We start from the raw sequence: 17986 nt of genomic DNA on the forward strand, positions 1-17986 counted from the left end.
CTCGATACGTTTATGACGTACAACGTATTTAACGATACCCCCGGTACGAATCACTGTGGAGTTAGCATATTAAATATCGTTATGTAGGGCAGCCTATTCCAATGCCGCGCCGACAGGTGCGCATGGGAAAAGGTCGTAATACCTGGTGCAGCACATTGCCATAGACGTTCGGTTCTATTAAGGTCTAAAACCTTCTAGTTCACTTTTCTTCCAAAAGCCCCGGGTAATATGTTGCTGGAAAACGGTCGGTCACCGCATCACGCTTAAAAGGAAACAATATGTCTGTCCATGGTAAATAGAGGTCTCACCTGCTATAAAATCGAGCTATATTGAGGACACCGTCGTAACATTAATTGGTATTTTTTATGCATGTCCAGGTGGGTCGTCTTATATTCCGCATGCCAGAGTTTCGGGGGAAAAAAAACATGGCTAAGAAAAATTAGGACTAGAAATTTTCCAGGACGTGCAGGTGAATTGCCATGTGCCCTAGTGCTTATTGGATTTTTCTTTACCTTTTGTTTGTGCGTGATGGAATCTAATTTGTCGAAAGCTTATATTGCTCGGTCCTGCTAGCTTCCTCAAGTGCGATCATTAAGCGTGAATGGTTTGTATTGCCTTTTGTGTTTTGAAACAGTCACAACAAAGAAAGGTAAACGACTACCAAACCAATTAAAATTCCCTCTAAATTTCTAATATTTTGCTAGTTTAATATCGTAAGTGATTGACGGAGCCGTAAGCGGTTTTCCCATAGAACGAATATCCTGTTTGTAAACAAAAAAGAATGAAAACCTTGTCTCTTTCATTCTATATCTTGAGCGAGAATTCGACCGACTGATTAAATTGCAGAGGGGAAACCAGGCTGTGCTTTTTTTTCTATACGTACGGTCACGACCAAGCCTTCCTATGAAGGTTAATTACGTAAAACTTCATCTAGGCGTGCTGGTCGAACTCTGGGAATATGGAAAGCCAAACATTCCGGAAGAAACTCTTGATAAACCGGACGTGACCTTAATTATGGTTGTCGCCCTTGATGTTGTACAGTCGGCGGATGGATAGACAAATTCTTCCGGGCATGAACGCGTACACGGATGGAAATACAGAGACAACGAAGTTGTACTGCCTCAGCACGATGCAAGTTTCATTTAGCTCAGCCTGAACGGTATATCCTTAAGGAGCGACGAAGACCATTAAGTGTTTTTACCAGTATACGTTGGGTTGGTTATATAGGAGACAACTAATCTGGTTGCTTTGGCAATCAATTGGTTTGTAACTTTATCGTGAAATTAAACAACCCGCAGCACGATAGGATCAAATTCGATAGAGAGGGAAACATTCAGGGTTGCCTTTACAAGCCGACTGGTTTTAAGTTACTTCTATCCGCTTTGAATATTAATTTGACATTTGGATAAAGAAACACGAACACAGTCATCATAGAATAATCTGCGACAAATGAATCAAAGACAATTCGTTTCTGAATTCCTCTGTGTCGATAATTTGGGTTTTCGAGTAGAACTTGATGGTCTTGAAGTGTTCACAGAACAAGAATCCATTGGTTGAAAAAGTGCCTGCAATGCGGCCGGCATCGATCCAGACAAAGGCAGCGACATAATCGGTAGCCAACGTAACATTTACCGTCCATTCAGATTTTTCGGTAGCGTAAACTGTACCCACATCGACGATCTAGAACAGCAATTAGAGCAAACCAATTATTTTTGCATAATAAGGAAACGCGAAAAACCGGGGCTTTGTTAATAAAAATAAATACCTGAACATTAGCCATCTGCATGTTTGCGATATTTGGGAAAGACGTTAGGAAGACATAATTAGGTGGAGCTATATTTTCCTGACCAGTGGCAGGATCGGAGAAAGAGCTAGTTATAAAGCAGCTTTCCCGCGTACAATTTGTTTCGTTGAACAATTCAGTTAACGATCGGACCCAGACGGGCTCGCCTGGTAACACGTCCTTTACCAGACAAACTTCAAATTGTTAGGTATAACTAAAACCATCGGCGATTAATTAGAAACCTGATTAATTAGTGAGCTGAAAGTCGCTAACGGATCAAGCCGGTCCCAAGAACGGATCGAAACAGTCAGCGTACCAACAACCAGATCTTGCCGCCGATCGAAATGGATGAAAGCAGCCACGGTACCATCGCCCAATTCGGTCAGGATGACGAGAAGCGGAGCAAAGAAATCGACGGCGAAATAGTGTAGGGGTTTCCAGCGGCCGCCGTATTCTGTTTCATTCGATAAGGCGATTATATACTTAACGAAGTTCTCAAGCAATGAGGAAAACAGTTCGGATCTTAATATGGGTTATTTACCGATTGAGGCCCATGAAGGCGCTTGCCAAATGTCGTTCAGTTGCCAATAGAGCGCAGCCATTGTTAGACCGGCTCCATTTTCTGCCAACTGGTAGCGATGCCTACGGTAATGTTGCGTTTGTGTTTTAATGGCCTGCGCTTGGTGCATCTATTTCACGACGCCAAACGGGGAATGTTAAATCATGAGTGCCAAGATTTAGATGAGGAGTCATTTCAAAAACACCTGCGTCAGGTACATCATGTCAAGCAGCCCCGTCCTGCTAGATAAATTACTCTTGGGTAACCCAAATCTGGATGAGACTTGTAATTCCATTTCGAAATTGCCCAAAGGGTGATGTTGCCTGTTGGACAAGAGGGCTCCGTTGAAAGACCAGTCGTCGTCATTGAACGGGTCGCTCACGGCCGCCCACGAATGGACGGACGGAAGAGCTTGAAATCCATATTCGGTTGACATGCGCGGCCTCGGATATGAGGAAGTATTCCACGCATTGACGTAGTAATTATAATGGTGGACTTTAATAAGAGACATTAATGATTTTTTTTTTTAATTGCGGGAAGGTAAATCGCTAAACTGAAATCACGTAGAAGATGAAAACGAAATATGGCTTACCATCGCCGTAGAGTTCGCTGTATGGATCTCGAGCGATATGGCCTTCTTCTTCGGAGGCTTTGCCGTTCGATGGGCTCGACACGACAAACGGTCGGGATGGATCTTCTTTGCGCACGATTTCACGAATAGTGTCGACATAAAGGATGATGTAGTCTTGTCGATAGAGATCGAAATTGCCAATGGTACCGTACCTAAAGAAAATCAAAACCACACAAACGCATTTATTAGACAATAAGGCAACCACATTGATCTTGATATTCGCTTTCATTGGCTCACCAGTTTCCTCGCAGAGCCGCTTCGTTCTCGTTATTGCCCGCCCAGAGAACGACCGATGGATGGTATTGCAATCGTCTGACTTGCTGCACGACTTCGACCGATACCGACTCCAGAAACCATGAGGTCGTCGGGTACATGGAACAAGCGAACATGAAGTCCTGCCAAATCAGAATGCCGAGTTCGTCGGCTATCTAATACAGTCAGAGGCCAATAAAATAGAAATGATTATGACATGACATTCTAATATTCGAATAAAAAAATACTGGTTTTTAAAAATTTTCTAAACAATTGACCTGATAAAATGCATCCAGTTCATAAATCCCGCCACCCCAAACGCGGAGGGAGTTCATGTTGGCATCGACGCAAGACGTCAGCAAGTCACGAATGTACTCGGTCGTGACGAGCTCCGGGAGAACGTCGGCAGGGATCCAATTGGATCCCTTTAGAAATATGGGCACATCGTTAACTTGCAGGTAAAAGGTCCGACCTGGATTCCGTTTTCACGTATAAAAGCAGAAAAAAAAATAAGGGCGTAGACAATTGAGACATTATAGCCCCATATATTTTTGTTTTGTTTTCCTAAAACGAGATCAATGCAAGAAGATGTTGCCTCACCTCCCGTTTGAAGGTCGTCCTCAACTAGGACGACAGTTCTGAAACCGATTCGCATTTCTTTAGTAACGGCCACTTTACCATTTGCCGCGTAACTAACCGACAAATTATAAAGGGTTGGATTACCGTAACCGTTCGGCATCCAAGGCTCAATCTAAATGAAGAAATCAATTACATCATAACCCCATACACAATTTTCAATACAAGAACAGACCTGAGCAGCTGCTATTTTCAGCTGGTATTGGGCGGTGGCTTCCTGATCTCCATTGCCAGTTAGGAGACTGTCGGCCACCATCTCGTGAATTAAGACGCCATTGTTATCGACAAGACGCACGGTCCAAGTCCCAGAGTGCGATACTCCGATGTCAATCGTCTCGCAGTACAAACGCAGGTCGACCTGCCAGTTGGTGCCATTGAGCGAAGTTGCAACGTAAACATCCCTTAACGTAAGCGCCTCATAAGTTTCCAAAGAGACAGCTTTCCTGTGTAATTGAGCAGCAATTTATTGTTAGAATAACCGATTATCCGGCTCTCTCTTTCTGTTTAATCGCCGTCGTCTTCGCAAAGGTCTTGATTAAAAAATCATTACGGAAGATGATGGCAAATGTAATAACATAGAGACCCACCACAGACCCATGGAAGGGAAAGCAGGCCCCCAGTCCCAGCTGAAAGAAGCTTGCATTTTTCGGATGAAATTGGCGTGGCATTCTCCCTTTTGTTTTTGTTTTTGAAATTTCGTTTGACAAGAAAAAGATGATTAGGGGTGCAACGAAAGACATGCGCTAGTGCATTATTCGCACAGCCTGTTCTAACACTCGGTTAGAATAGGATAACCTTGTAATAATAGCAAAGAAACACAAAATCTGAACCGGACTACAACAGCAAAAAATTATACATTCACGTGGGAAAAAAAAAAAAAAAATGGGCGAACGCACCTGATATTCTGGCGGTACGCAGCGCGGTGGGACGATATAATCCATCAGCTGTTCTTCGTATCTGTTTCGCGAAACGGTGACGGGCGATCGAAGCTCTACACGCAATTGATTGCCTTCGGCCTGAGAGAATAAGACAGCCAAAATCAGTGGAATGATCTATGCGTTGAACGTTGCTGCCCTATTAACCTAGTCGTCCGAATCTTAATAACGGACTTTCAACGAAAAATTCCACCACTTTCGTTCCGGCCCAAACTGGATACATGCGCTGTCTCACTTGCTGTGTATATAATCGCAAATACACGCACGCTACAGGAATCGCTGTACCATACAAATTTAATTTGCAAATATTTTTAAATGGTTCGCTTCTATATATTTACATGGGAACCGGTACACATTACGGCAACTCTTTTGGGAGAAATCCCGTTAGAATTTAGATCCCCTTCGTTTTAGCTCCTTTGTCTGGGTGACGGTTTTTCCCGATTAAAAATTTCCCGCCGGCCGGCGGATACGGTTTCCGTAAAAAACTAAGACAATTTAAGCGTATAGTCTGACTATCGTTAGTGAAATTGGCTGGTGATGTAAGCGAGTAACGAACATGAGCAACATTGGGCCAATGGAGCGCCCCTATAACAGATGACTTTGAAAAACGTGAATAAAGGATTGAAATGAAGCAATCGTTCAGTTTGACATGTTTTCTCCCCCTCTGCTTTTTGGGAATAATTTCCCTCAAATTAGGGACGGAACACGGAGTATAAGGATGGCACGTAAGAAAGTGCCTTCGTCTAGACGCCGTGTGACGGTATGATTCTCTCTGCTGCATCTGGTATTGCTAAACACGGTTCGGCTCGCTCGTGTGCCTATTGCCTTCGCTTAGTTTCGCTTGGCGGTTCAAACAGAAAGAGCAGCTGCACACAAAGCGAATGCAAACAAGAGCTTAGAGGAACGGCACGATTTGCGTGATGGCTTTGTTCAGAAATTAAGAATCAAATGAAAAACGGCGACAACGAACGACAACACCATACACAGAGATTGTCTGCTCTCTCTCTCTCCCACCTTAACCAGCTCACACGGCAGTGGATTCACGAAAGGCTGAGAGAAAGAGAGAAAAGAAAGGAATGCAGAGAAATCATGAGTGAATAACTTTTAAAAGTCCATCAACTTGCCTGTACGTATTATTTACGATTGCGAAATGAAAACGGGAACGGATTAAACGGAGACGGTGGTCGTATATGCAATGATTACTTTAAACCTTGTAAGGGAAGATATAGAGCGAACCCTCAACTGCATTAAGAAAACAAAAACAAGGTGTAATGAGATTTCCCATTTTACGGTTCTTTTTGCCCTGACTTGCCAAGAAAATGATAAAATAAAAATTGCGAAAAGGAATTCAACTCTCCCGCATTATTTTTTTTTAGCCAGCCGTCGGTCACATGGTCGAGTACAGATACAGATCTATTAGGTCCGCATTGGATTCCAGCAACGTGACCCAAATGCAGTTCACGAGACTCTTTTGACCGCATAAGTTTGTCACCGGCTGGTTAGGGAAAACCATTTCTTTAAATAAAAATGTAAACGTCACAAGCACACAACCTAATTTATCGATATATATCGCCTGTGATAAATATGTGACCAGGTTATCTTACGTTACGCGTTCAGTTATAATCAGAAAGCTGAAAAAAGGGAGACGGGGGGGGGGGCTTGGGGATTTCATCTCGTGTTTCACGTCATAATTCACGCCAGTGGTTTCCCAAAAGAGAAAGAAACAGAAAATCGAATACACGACACAAACGTGCGTTTACAACGGTGGCACGGCCGTTCTGTTTCGCTGGGACTTTCTCTGGTTCAGTTCTTTTTTCTGACAAGGCCATTCAGCCACAATCAAAGTCTATCCATTAACGTTATTCCTCGTTCATCTATAATTTCTACTTCTCGTAGAATACGATTAGCACTATAACATTGCCGAGGAAATTTCCCGAAGACAAAACTAGTTGCTTTGATGAAGGGCAACAGCTGACCCAGCGTTGAAACACAGGCCACACAGTTGTGTGGCCTACGTTTGCACGGTGTGTCATATCTAAGTGGACCACAAATGGAATAAAGAATGGGAACAGCATAACATGTTTTTTGAGGGGGGCAATGTAACCTGAGCTATAATCATGGCACTCGCGTCGAATTGGCAGAGAGACCTGAAATCGAGAGTCTAAAAAGAATAATGGAACGCAAACGTCTCTAGCAAGAAAAACAAAACAAAGGAAGGTAAAAGTCAAGCAACGGCCAGACTGCCGGTCCCGAAATGCACAGCAGAATTTCTTGTTGGGGCTAACCCCCCCTTGCTTCCAGAAAAAGTAAAAGGGATACAAACAAGAAGAGATAGGAAGATAGGACACCGTCCACTGACTGTTGACAACCTTGATGTGATCAGTCCTGACTCACTTTAGTTACCCACTTGAATCTCGTGAATGTCGTACTAAAAATTCGTTTGCCAGTTGTGCAACGCTATCGAAATAAAGCTGCAAACAAAAATAGTTGAATGCTAGCTGTACACACACAAACGGAGAGGAAAAACAGGCGTGAGAGGCGGGGTGTTGGTCTAAAGTACCCTGGTAACAAAAGAGAATGAAACGTAAGAGACTGGCAGCTCAAAACATAACCGTTCAAGGCCTCGTTTGAATCGTATTGTACACAAGGACGGCAGCAGCAAAAAAGAAACAATTAGAAATCCGTAGCTCATATTCATGAATCTAACGGTATTCGCTTTTTTTTTTACGATTATACTACAAGACCAGGGCGTGCCAACATCATTTCGGGCTCTCTATTTTGTATACGAGTGTTTTCCATGTTCGTAGAATTCAATGTCCGAATCTGGGGAGGACATTGCCAGTTATAATTCAACGAGATCACTTTTCTTTTTGACTATGTGCATAATAATGCAAAGTACCTAGTACTTCATTTCTTTTTCTTACTCTCTCCCTCTCTCTTTCTATCGGACTCACCTTGAGCAAGTTACGAACGTTGAATCGGTAACGGACGAACATGTTGTCTGTTTCCCCTAAAAAGAATCCGTTCAATCTTATTTGAGCGACGGTGTCGACACCGTGGAGAACCAAGAAAACACCCGGCTGATTCACCAATAAAGGATCCACTGAAAAATGTTAAACGGTTACACACAACAAATGGCCTTCACATTTCCTGGACTGATGTAAAATAAATAAATGCCAATAAAGAGATGACAAGGCTCCTCCTTGTAATTGAAGATTACTTAATACTATAAGAATAGAGAAAGACTGGTTTGTTAGGGCGAAATCATACCGTCAAAGTCGAGCGCATAATTCCAGTCGTTGTAGGCTATCCAGCGGTAATTGCCATCATTGAAACGATAGAGGAGAGGGCCGTCTTGGAGGATGTCGGCTCGCTCTAAATCCGTGTAAATTCCGCCGGGTACATGGCCCGCAACAGTCAAACCTGATTGGGCCGGCGCGTCAAACAAGAACATTTAATTTTCGAAACTGTGCATATCTTTAAGCCAGGAAATGAAGTTAGGAGAGAAATCTTGTCATGGAGATGAAAAAAAAACAAATTCAAATTATAGTTTGGTCTCATAGATTGAAAACAGTCGTCATTCGTGTATAACGTAAGAAGGTCAGATTAAAGAAAAATAAAAAAAAAAAAAAGAAAAGGGGGAGGAGGAAAAAGATTGAGAACATGGGTTTTCTATGAATTTTGACTCGCTCTATTTTATGATGCTAACATAACCGCGAGACTTACTGCCGTTGGGTAAAGACGTTTGCCACTGGTAACCGTTGGCCGTGGTCAAATCTAGTCGGACATTCTCGGCCAACACGAATGCCCTGAATGTGTCGCCCGGCAGGAGATGGCAACACCAGGATAAAATCAGCATCCAGAACGGCAACCAATTTGTAGCCATTTGTTTACGTCGACAAGGAAACAGTTTAAGTTTTTTTCCCCCTCCGTTTTGCTTGAACTCTTTATAATCGCTATCAACCAAATGTCCAGAAAAAAAACGGCAAAAAAATAAATAATAATAGCAAAGACTAATGTGTTAGAATGAAAAACAACACTGTTTTGCCTGCTTGCTTCGAAGGAATTAGAGTATACACAACAGTTTGAGGTTTTGTTTCTGTCAAAGAACACTTTGGCCGTGTAAACAACGAATGTAATGTCTGCACTTATTTGTTCTATCGCTCGTATTTTTGCTTTTTCCTTATCGGCCTGGCATGCAACGTTTGAACGTTGCCATCGTCCAACACGAACAAACACAAAAAGTTTTATCTGTTTTATTTATTTCATCCAAACTGGCACCATGTAAATCGATAGATTATACAGTTGAAGAGCGCCGAGCGCTCCTCAGGATAAATGCGTGGCGCGTTATTCGAATAGAATTTTAACAACAACAAAAAACTGCTTTCATTTATCTAATAAAATATTCGCCTTTTCAGTTAAACTGTTAAATGTACATTAGGAAAACGTTAGAAATAAATCGTTTCGTTTATATGAGAAAGAGCCCGACTCCGGGCTTAAGAGAGAGTAGGTCAGCGGACGCGAAAATTTATCGAGTTGAGTCAATCACTCAGCAGGTGAGGTCCAGTTTTTTTAGTTATAGTTTACATATTGCTAAGTGGCCAGGAGCTTTTTCGTTCTTGTACGTATGATTCTCCGTGTTCCATAGCTCATTGGCCGCGATGACCCATTTCAAATGGCCCTTATCATCCGATTTCTTTTATATAAAGAGGTTTTAAAAATCAAAAAGATTCCCCCTTTTCTTTTCCAAGATAAGAAAACGTTACGGTATTTTTAAAACTTGGCCGATTTTTATTTTATGATCCATTCCTCGTTATACATGTATACTATGTTATGCACTGCATATATGCCGCACTAAATACCTACACCGTTTTTTTTTTTTTTTCAAAACGTTTATTTAAATGAAGGAAAACTGGTTTATACAGAAATTCGATAGTGATGTCATAAGCCGCACAGAGATCGAAGGTCATCCGGAGTCAATATCACGAGGGTATATATACATAACGAGCTGCCATTTGCATAATTCATGGACCGACTTCGTGAGAGGTCGCATTTGCAACGCCCAGGTTTACTATTTGATTTTTTTGTGTGTGTGTGTGTCTCGCTGTTCTCTGCCTCTTTCCTTTCTTCTTGCTTCTCTGTTATTTTTCAATAGACCGTGTCTAGTGAATTTTTACATACGTCTCTTACCTAAACCCGAGTAAAACCATCAAAAACAATGACGGCGTCTATATATTCCTTCACGATTGCAAATGGTATACTAAAGTCCTCGAAGTCTTAAACCAGTTAATACCTTTGACAATGGAACACCGTAATTTTTTATTGCAAACAAATTTCCAATGTTTCTCCAGAAAAAAAAGTAGTCCCAAGCTCTGAAGCTGATGAGACGAGCCTAAACGTGCTGAGTTGATGTCTAATGCCAGAAAGAAGAAGAAAAAGGTGAATGAATAAAAGAGGAAGATTTAAGCGCATCATTTGAAGATGAAAAATGATGTTGAGAAAGAGAGAGCTGGAGGGGAGGCTATGTGTAAATCAGAGAGCACGAGTGGGCGGCCACAGGTGATGTACGAACACGCTGCATGCGTTAACCCGATTAGCCGAGTTGCTGCTGCAGCCTGGGCGTCTAATATATTTAAATCGTGAAAGATGCCGTTGAAAGAAGGAGGAAAGATGATAACAACGAAAAAAGAAAGAAAGAAACGTGTAATGACGCAAACGCAATGGCGTCACGTATATACAGGACCATATAACCAAAACGGTCGATTCGTGTCAGCGAGTAACTGGGTGAAACTCAAAATGTTCGCCCAAAAAGACCATCGAGCAAAAGCACGAAGCCCCATTCCCCCTTAGATCATTAGCGAATTTAATTTATTATTATTAGTTGATTTATTGGGTAATAACCACCTCTCATCAACAGCAGCCTCTCTTATAATCAAAAGGAACAATTGAAAATGAAATGCAACATATATATATACGTATGGCAATAGTGTTGTAATGGGGCTATTACTCTACTACCACAGCTAGCTACTACACATGTGCTATAATAGATGCGGTACACACGTAATACTCATCATCTCATTTTGTGTGTGTGTGTGTGTGCTGGGGACGTTCCAGAAATCGCTCTAGTTCCACCGGCGCCAATGTTAACCGTTTTCCTTATTCGGGCGTCAGACGACCATTTTTTTTCTATTTGCCTTCCAATTCTTTTGTTATCGTTTGTTATAGCCTCACACAGCAGACAAAGGCGAAAAACAGTAGAAGATGAGAAACGTTAGACATCTAAAAATAGATTGCCTATACGCTTTTTTTTAACATTTCACAGATACATATTCAAAGTGGGTCATTGTTTATTCAGCATCCAACTGTACACAAAAGGCCTACGTATAATGTAATAAGAAGTATAATCTATTATTGGACGAGAGAAAAACAAAACACTAACGGTTCTAATTAGCGCTCTGATGAGAGCCGAGGACTGCACACGCGCTGATATCTACACGTGTACACATTCTCTACACATACGTACATACAGGAAAACCACACAACTTCACACTCTGTTGAAGCGGCCTTACGTTTTCCTACGGGTGGTATGTAACCCCATTGTCATGACAGATCGTTCAATGCCGTCCGATTCTGCGTGAAAGATGAAGCCAAGTTATATAGTGTGCTGGCCAACTCGCATACTGTGCCTCTATCGGCACAATAGTCCACTGTAATAAAAACAACTTTACAAAGATGAGTATGCAAAAATGGAATTCTCGTAAGATTATATATACATTGTAACCAGAAGAAAAAGCGAGATACAAGCCAAATTCTTGGTAAGATGAATACAAAACGAGAGAGGTGAACGGTTGGCCTTCGTCAACACCTGGTTCTGTTCGTGAATTGTAACAAATATATATTACTGTTCTTATGCACCTAATTTACTACCTATAAACTTATGTGAAACTAGGGCGTTTGTAACGGATCGCTGCACATAACGAATAATGCACAATGATATGCCGTTTACGGACAACCCAGAATAGCAATGCTGAGTAAAGCCAAAAGTCCTCTCCCCCAACTGCTTTCCATAATTTTGAATACGCGATTTGCATTTCACTTGCGTTTGTCTTTTTGTTTTTCAAGTTGATTGTTTCGGTTGTTGCTACATAGTTTTTAAAATATACCCGTTACATCGATTGGCCTCGAAACGCGTACAGACAATTGTCGCTCATTTTAACATTCCATTTCAACGTATATATGAAGAACACATCAATATTCATTCGTTTTTTTCTTTTCTCATTTCCACTCTTTTGTCCTCGAATATTTTTTTTCTCCCACTCGAATCAATGGCGCCAACAACGAATAAGCGAAAGTATATATATACAAAAAACAACTACAGGTTTCTTCCTTTTTTTTCCCCCTATCGCTGCACGTATAACGTTGTACTTGAATGTGATCGATTCGTTACATCATATACACAGGCGTTCACGCGGGAGAACTCTACACCAAATGTAACAGAGAAAAACATTAGTATGCAAAATGTTGAAGCTCATTTGCATGATATCCACCAACAAAATAACACAAACACCATGTGGCTAAAGGGGAGAGTCTGTGTATCTTTTCTTTTCTTGCCATCCAGGCACGTTTATTGAGCGTATAGTATTCATGCGTTGGAATAACAAGGGCGTGTGAATTATAATTCTCTTTCTTTTTGTCTCTGCATTATATAACGCGGTTGTTTTCGCTAATCTGCAACGAACGGATGCAATAGATTAGACCGCACGTTCTCGGTTGCGCGCTTGTAATGTACGTATAGTCTCGCATTGGGGGGGAGCAAGTCAAAGAAAAATTTGTTTGAGGTTATTTTGTTTGTTACTCTTGTACTTAGATATTATTATAATTTAGGCCCTGCATTTCTCGCTATTTGTCATGCTTTTCGTTCGTGATTCACTCGGGGGATATTCTGTAACATGGGTTACGTAGTACATATAAATAACAACCGTCTGTACATTCACGATATCAAACGCTGTCTCCTTTACCTCTGGTGCAAAAACTTTGACCTTTTGCGCAAGAATATATGGTTTGATCTCACATACGATGTCTCTGCTTTTATTCCCATACGTAGTACATTTCCCTCGATAATTTCATGGAAAATAAAATAAAAAAATAGGCAAACTTTCACTCGTGACTGTGTGCTGCGGGAGGGGGCGATCATGATGAGCTCTTACTCTCTGTAATACGAAGAAAGAAAAAACCAAATTCTTCTTCATTTTGTTCACATAGCCAGAAAGCATGTCTAATAACCCTTTGATGTTCTTTTGGTTTTGTGTGCAAGATTTAGCTCGTCAACTGTCTGAAGTTATACCTCGCCTACGTATGACGTCATTGCTGTTGAATTTCTTTTGCTTTGGAATTATATGGTAACAACACACGCTGGCCTATTTCTTTTTTGTTTTTCGGTTGTGGTATTTTACGTGGAGCAATTGCAATCTGCCTATATATGCATCGTTCATTTTGGATGTATATAGTCTGTGTGCACGCCAGCATTACATAATAAGATATATTTATTTTTCTTTGTTACTCCCACCTTCTTAATAGTTTTCTTTTTTATTGGGCGAAATATACTGAAAATGGATGACTATATAGGGTTATGCGATAGCGTGACTACCTTCTATTTGAACTTGGTAAACCTCATACGACAAAACAACTATGAAAAATGAGAAAATCAACTATTTGCACGTTTTGCCTTTTGTCTTCCTTCTCTTTATTGTTTATTTTTTCTATGGATTTGTTTTGTTTCTATGGTCCGTGCAGTTTTTTTTTCTGACAGCGTGGCCGACATAAGATAAGAATAGCTCGTTGTGTGGTTAGGTTATTAAATCCGAAACATTCTAACGCGGGCTACTTTTCAATACAAAAGAATATTTCCACTAGGACGATGGTCTACGTTTCATCATCTTGTTTTTATTAGGAAAAGACCGTATCGAATCTATATACAGGACCGTTTAAACAGTCGAGCCAATTAACGAGGGGAAAAACAATAAGAAACAACTGGAAACAAACAAAAAACAAATGAAATAAAACGCCAAAATATGAGACTCAAAGCGGCTCGCCGGTAGATGCCGGTGAAACACTATACACCATCGCGCGGGTTTCTTTATTTTCAGATGATTGTATAGTTGCTTGTTTACGGTGACAAACGAGCCTCTTTTCTAATCTTACGTATATATATGTGGACTATATATCGCTGCTTTAAACGGATATTAAATATGCACACCTATCAATAAATCCATTAAAATTAAATAAAAAAAAAAAGGGAAATTGCACACGATCCAGTCCACCAAAGTATGACCGTAAATGATAGCAGTCAAAGTCACCAGTTGCCATTTCAAATGCTGATTTTTTTCTGTTTCATTCGCCTCCGGTGCGACAACAATAGAACAAATAAGCAGCAAAAGTCCTATAGTTTGCTTATATTTGAAATGACTAATGACTGTAACGGAATGCACATTGTATTATATAATATGCACGATAATACAAGGAGCTTTAGGTTGCTACTTTGTGTAACAAGTTGGAAGCGGTTGCAAGTGAGAATTTTAGAGCAGCCATAAGCACAAAGGCGCCAAGGCATATCCCAATTCTCGTTTTCCTTTTTTGACACCGCAGACACCGCGTTCGGTCGTCATTACAAACGGCAGAGAAAGTGAAGTGAAGGGCACGAACTCGGTCGCCCATTTGATTGCCCCTCTCCTTCCCCACCTCTGTATGTTGTTTCAATAGTCGGCGAATAGAAAAGAAGAAAAAAATGGTTTGGGATTTCTTTTATTCCCCTTTACACCCGATTCGATGGGTCATAACCTTCTATACCCACGATATCGCACCTTCCGTGGTGGAGGTGGTGATGTCTGCGGGTAAGTAGATTCATCAGAAACCGAATAGAAAAAGAGGATAATTTTTTTTGGCTGGGAATCGAAAGAAACAATCCTCCTCCCCCGCAAGCTGAAGTAACGAGCCGAGAGTGTCCTCCTCTTCACGGCCGACAAGAGAATGTTCAAATCTGGATAGAATAAGAGAGTCACCGCATTGTATATAGGAAAAAGAGAAAGGTGCGCTGCTGTGCGTCTCCCCACGATTCCGACGTGATGATCGGCTGCGGCGACGTACGTGAATAAGAAGCTCCACTTGTATTTACGCAGAGCACATTCTTACTGTGCACATATACAATGAGGGGTATTTATCTTGTCTTTATTTCCCAAGGATTCCCTCTCTCTTTCTCATTGTCTCTTCATTCCTCTCTCTTTCCTCTTTCACTCGCTTGTCAAGTGACATCAAGAAGATCTATCAAGAAATTGGGTCGCTCTATAGTCCCACCTTCTTCTTCTTTCCTTCTTGTTTAGTACGACCTCACATCACCTTGACCTGGCTTTCTGCTTCTGGGCGCATCATTCAGCCCTATCTCAATTGAAGCAGCTTTGGAGGCTACATTTTTACGGCCAGAAAAACCTTTCGTTTGCGATCCGCAGAAGAAAGAGAAGAGAGGACAACAATCCATGAAAGCCCTCCGGATTTTTTGGTTTTTTAATCCGGCTGGTTATTGATGACGCTGTTCTTCTGATATCGATGCAAACAGCCCCTTCTCTTGTCGTTTAATTAGATTTGTAATTAGGACAACCTTTTTTTTTATGATGTCGGTTTTGTTTTCAATCCGTTGGGCGGAATCAACTTTCCCGACTAATTCTGCCATCTTTATTGTAAATAATAATAAATGAATGTTGACAGTAAATCCAACGCGCAAAAACTTTCTTCAGCGGCAATGGACGCGTTCGGTTTTGATATGCAAACCAGAGTTTACGGATTGGATAGCAACAAGTGGGAAAGTCAAACCTGTTGTGTTGGGTCGCACACCGCTTAGATGCCACAAATCAAAACACCTTTAACAGCTAGGAAAACATTGATTCTATGCTGTCCCCCTTTTTTTCCTCGCCTTGTGTTGTCGCCTTTCACTTGTCGCTAATGTCTTGATGAGTTCGGTTGAATCTTAGCATTTGAAACACGCAAAAACATCAACAGCCATGCTGAAACTGTTGTATAATGAGTGACCATAATCATTCATGCCTTTATCCTGTTTGCCCTCTCACTGCTGTTCGATTCGTTGTCGGGGTCGGTGTCAAACGAGAAAGTTTCCTTGATTCGCTTGATTGCAATTACGAGCGAATAGCGATGCTACCGAGCGGAATTGAATAATGAGACGGAACGCGGCATCTTAAAACGCTTTTGATGCAGACAATTAACGTTGAAAGTCCTAAAGAAGAAAAAAAATTACAACAATAAAACAAAACTAGGTGATAACCGTTTAGTTATAATAGAAAACGGAAGCGAATGATCGTGGCTGGAGGTGACCTTCTTTTGCTCCAACAATTGTTTCACGCTCCATTTGCTGCATGAGGAGGGAATCTTGAACAACGAAACAGACGGATCGATCCGCTTGTTTGTATTTTTAATGGAAAGCGGGCCGGAGCACTTTGCGTTTAATTACAGTGCAATGGCGATAGACATTAACATACCTGGGTGTTTGCAGAAATTTCGTGTTGGCATCGAGTTAGTCCGACAGCTGGTCAGCGAAAAAACAAAGCACTAGAACAACATTTTCCTTATTTTTTTTTTTTTTTTGGCTGAATAATTCACTGGTAGATACACTTCGTGCTGTACTTTGGAATAAACTGGAAATGAAGGTGGGCAGGGTTAAGCAAGTGTAACGTTTTTTCCTTGATCCTTACAACAACATTCACTTTTTCCAGCAATTCGAGGCAATCTCGTGCCAATCAATTGAGGTTGAACATTTACCAAAGTGTCAAAGGAAATGGATCGAATTCTAGTTCAGATCAGCACGTTGCTAGCCGCTTATTCGATCATCATCGTCTCCTGTTGTGTGACACGTCAAGACTTTCTCTTTTATTTCTCCAGAATAAAAACAAAAAAAGAGTTGATCAATGCGAACTGATTGTATAATGGCTATAATTTAAATGGCAGAGATCAATCGTTCTATCTGTGATTGATATCGAGAATCAGGAAATCCTTGATTGGACTTGGCGTATAGCAGGAACCGGAAACAATTCACTAGACGTTCTGATCCACGCGTGAAACAGCTGCAGGGCACACACGCGCCGGTATAGGTCTACCGTAAATAGGTAAAAGAAAAAAAGAATAGAGGTGACCCATAATTTGTGTGGACCACATTGCTCTGTAGGGTAACGTGCCCTTGTTAGCCAGCAATGTCTCTGTACGTTTATCGGATGAGTATATAACACTATAGCGGTGGGCAAGAAAACAAAATGTTCTTTCTTCCTTTTATTGAGAGAACGAATTCGTCCGTGATGATGATGATCCCGTGTCGACACCATTTCTCTTTCTTCTCTCCCGTTTTTTTTTTTCGCTATAATCCGCGTGAGTTTAATTTCATCTGGGTTTTTTTCTTTTATTCGTTTTAATTTGTTATCTCGTGGCTTGATCGTTGGAACAGGATGAAACAAAAACTAGTTGAATGAAGAGAAAACCGGTGATTGTGTTATGATAGAAACGAAGCATCTTCCATATAAAAAATAAGAAGAAACTTAACCACTTTTGATCAATGAAAAGCGAAGCAACAACCGCCAGTCAAATGGCTAATTCAGCTGATGTTCACGTTATAGAAGCAGCCCTGCCGCGTTGGTCTAGTTTTTCGGATGTGCGTTTTGTTCTTGTTTGACCGGTATATCCACATCCGCGGACGTCTTTTTTCAACATTCTTATAACAACAGCAATTTGGAGACGCCCTTTTTTTAAAAAAATAAAATAAAAAGACGGTAGGACCGAAAGAAGAAGAAAATTCAACCACTTTTAGATGTAAATGGAAAGTGGAGCAGCGTCTCGCTAAATTCGGCACTTTTGGGACACTTGCTTTAACATACACGACATTGAGCTAAATAAATGTGACGTAGTCTACTTGCCTCCAAAAATTGGTTATTAGCGTAAAACGCGAATTAGGCTACAAGAGGAAAGTGCGCGTGTTAAACTTACTGTGGGATTCATCATTAAATTCTTCGAGCCGAAAAATAATAAAAATTCCAGCATCAATCGGCTCAATAAAAAAGAAGAAGAAGCTAACGAAGAGTCAAAAAAAAAAAAGAGAAGGGCAAAACAACCAGCAAAAAAAAAAATTAAATAAACACTCA

The 17986-nt window shown here is 41.0% G+C and overlaps 1 protein-coding gene across 2 annotated transcripts; it reads right to left on the bottom strand.

Annotated features, from left to right (window-relative positions):
• Window positions 1-1243: 1243 nt before the first annotated feature.
• Window positions 1244-9011, bottom strand: LOC116916363 (beta-mannosidase). 2 transcript variants are annotated; one of them, XM_032921583.2, is made up of 16 exons: window positions 8837-9011; window positions 8523-8752; window positions 8067-8219; window positions 7751-7899; window positions 4758-4877; window positions 4449-4534; window positions 4037-4304; window positions 3826-3976; window positions 3504-3697; window positions 3211-3401; window positions 2935-3125; window positions 2548-2837; window positions 2325-2472; window positions 2026-2237; window positions 1766-1963; window positions 1244-1680 (listed from the first exon to the last, which is right to left on the bottom strand). In XM_032921583.2, the coding sequence occupies exons 2-16, from the start codon at window positions 8680-8682 to the stop codon at window positions 1429-1431; spliced, it is 2763 nt and encodes a 920-aa protein (XP_032777474.2). In that variant the 5' UTR covers window positions 8683-8752; window positions 8837-9011; the 3' UTR covers window positions 1244-1428. The 2 variants fall into 2 exon arrangements, with proteins under 2 accessions (XP_032777474.2, XP_045025480.1); XM_045169545.1 differs by having other exon boundaries at window positions 8523-9011.
• Window positions 9012-17986: the final 8975 nt, after the last annotated feature.

This window comes from Daphnia magna, linkage group LG2, assembly GCF_020631705.1.
Source record: "Daphnia magna isolate NIES linkage group LG2, ASM2063170v1.1, whole genome shotgun sequence".
NCBI classification, from domain to species: Eukaryota; Metazoa; Arthropoda; class Branchiopoda; order Diplostraca; family Daphniidae; genus Daphnia; species Daphnia magna.

Coding starts and splice junctions, on each gene's coding strand:
- LOC116916363 (XM_032921583.2), bottom strand. CDS start 8,682: ATGGCTACAAATTGGTTGCCGTTCTGGATGCTGATTTTATCCTGGTGT. Junction 4,535..4,757: donor GCGTACCGCCAGAATATCAG/GTGCGTTCGCCC, acceptor CAAAAACAAAAG/GGAGAATGCCACGCCAATTT. Junction 3,402..3,503: donor AACTGGATGCATTTTATCAG/GTCAATTGTTTA, acceptor TGACTGTATTAG/ATAGCCGACGAACTCGGCAT.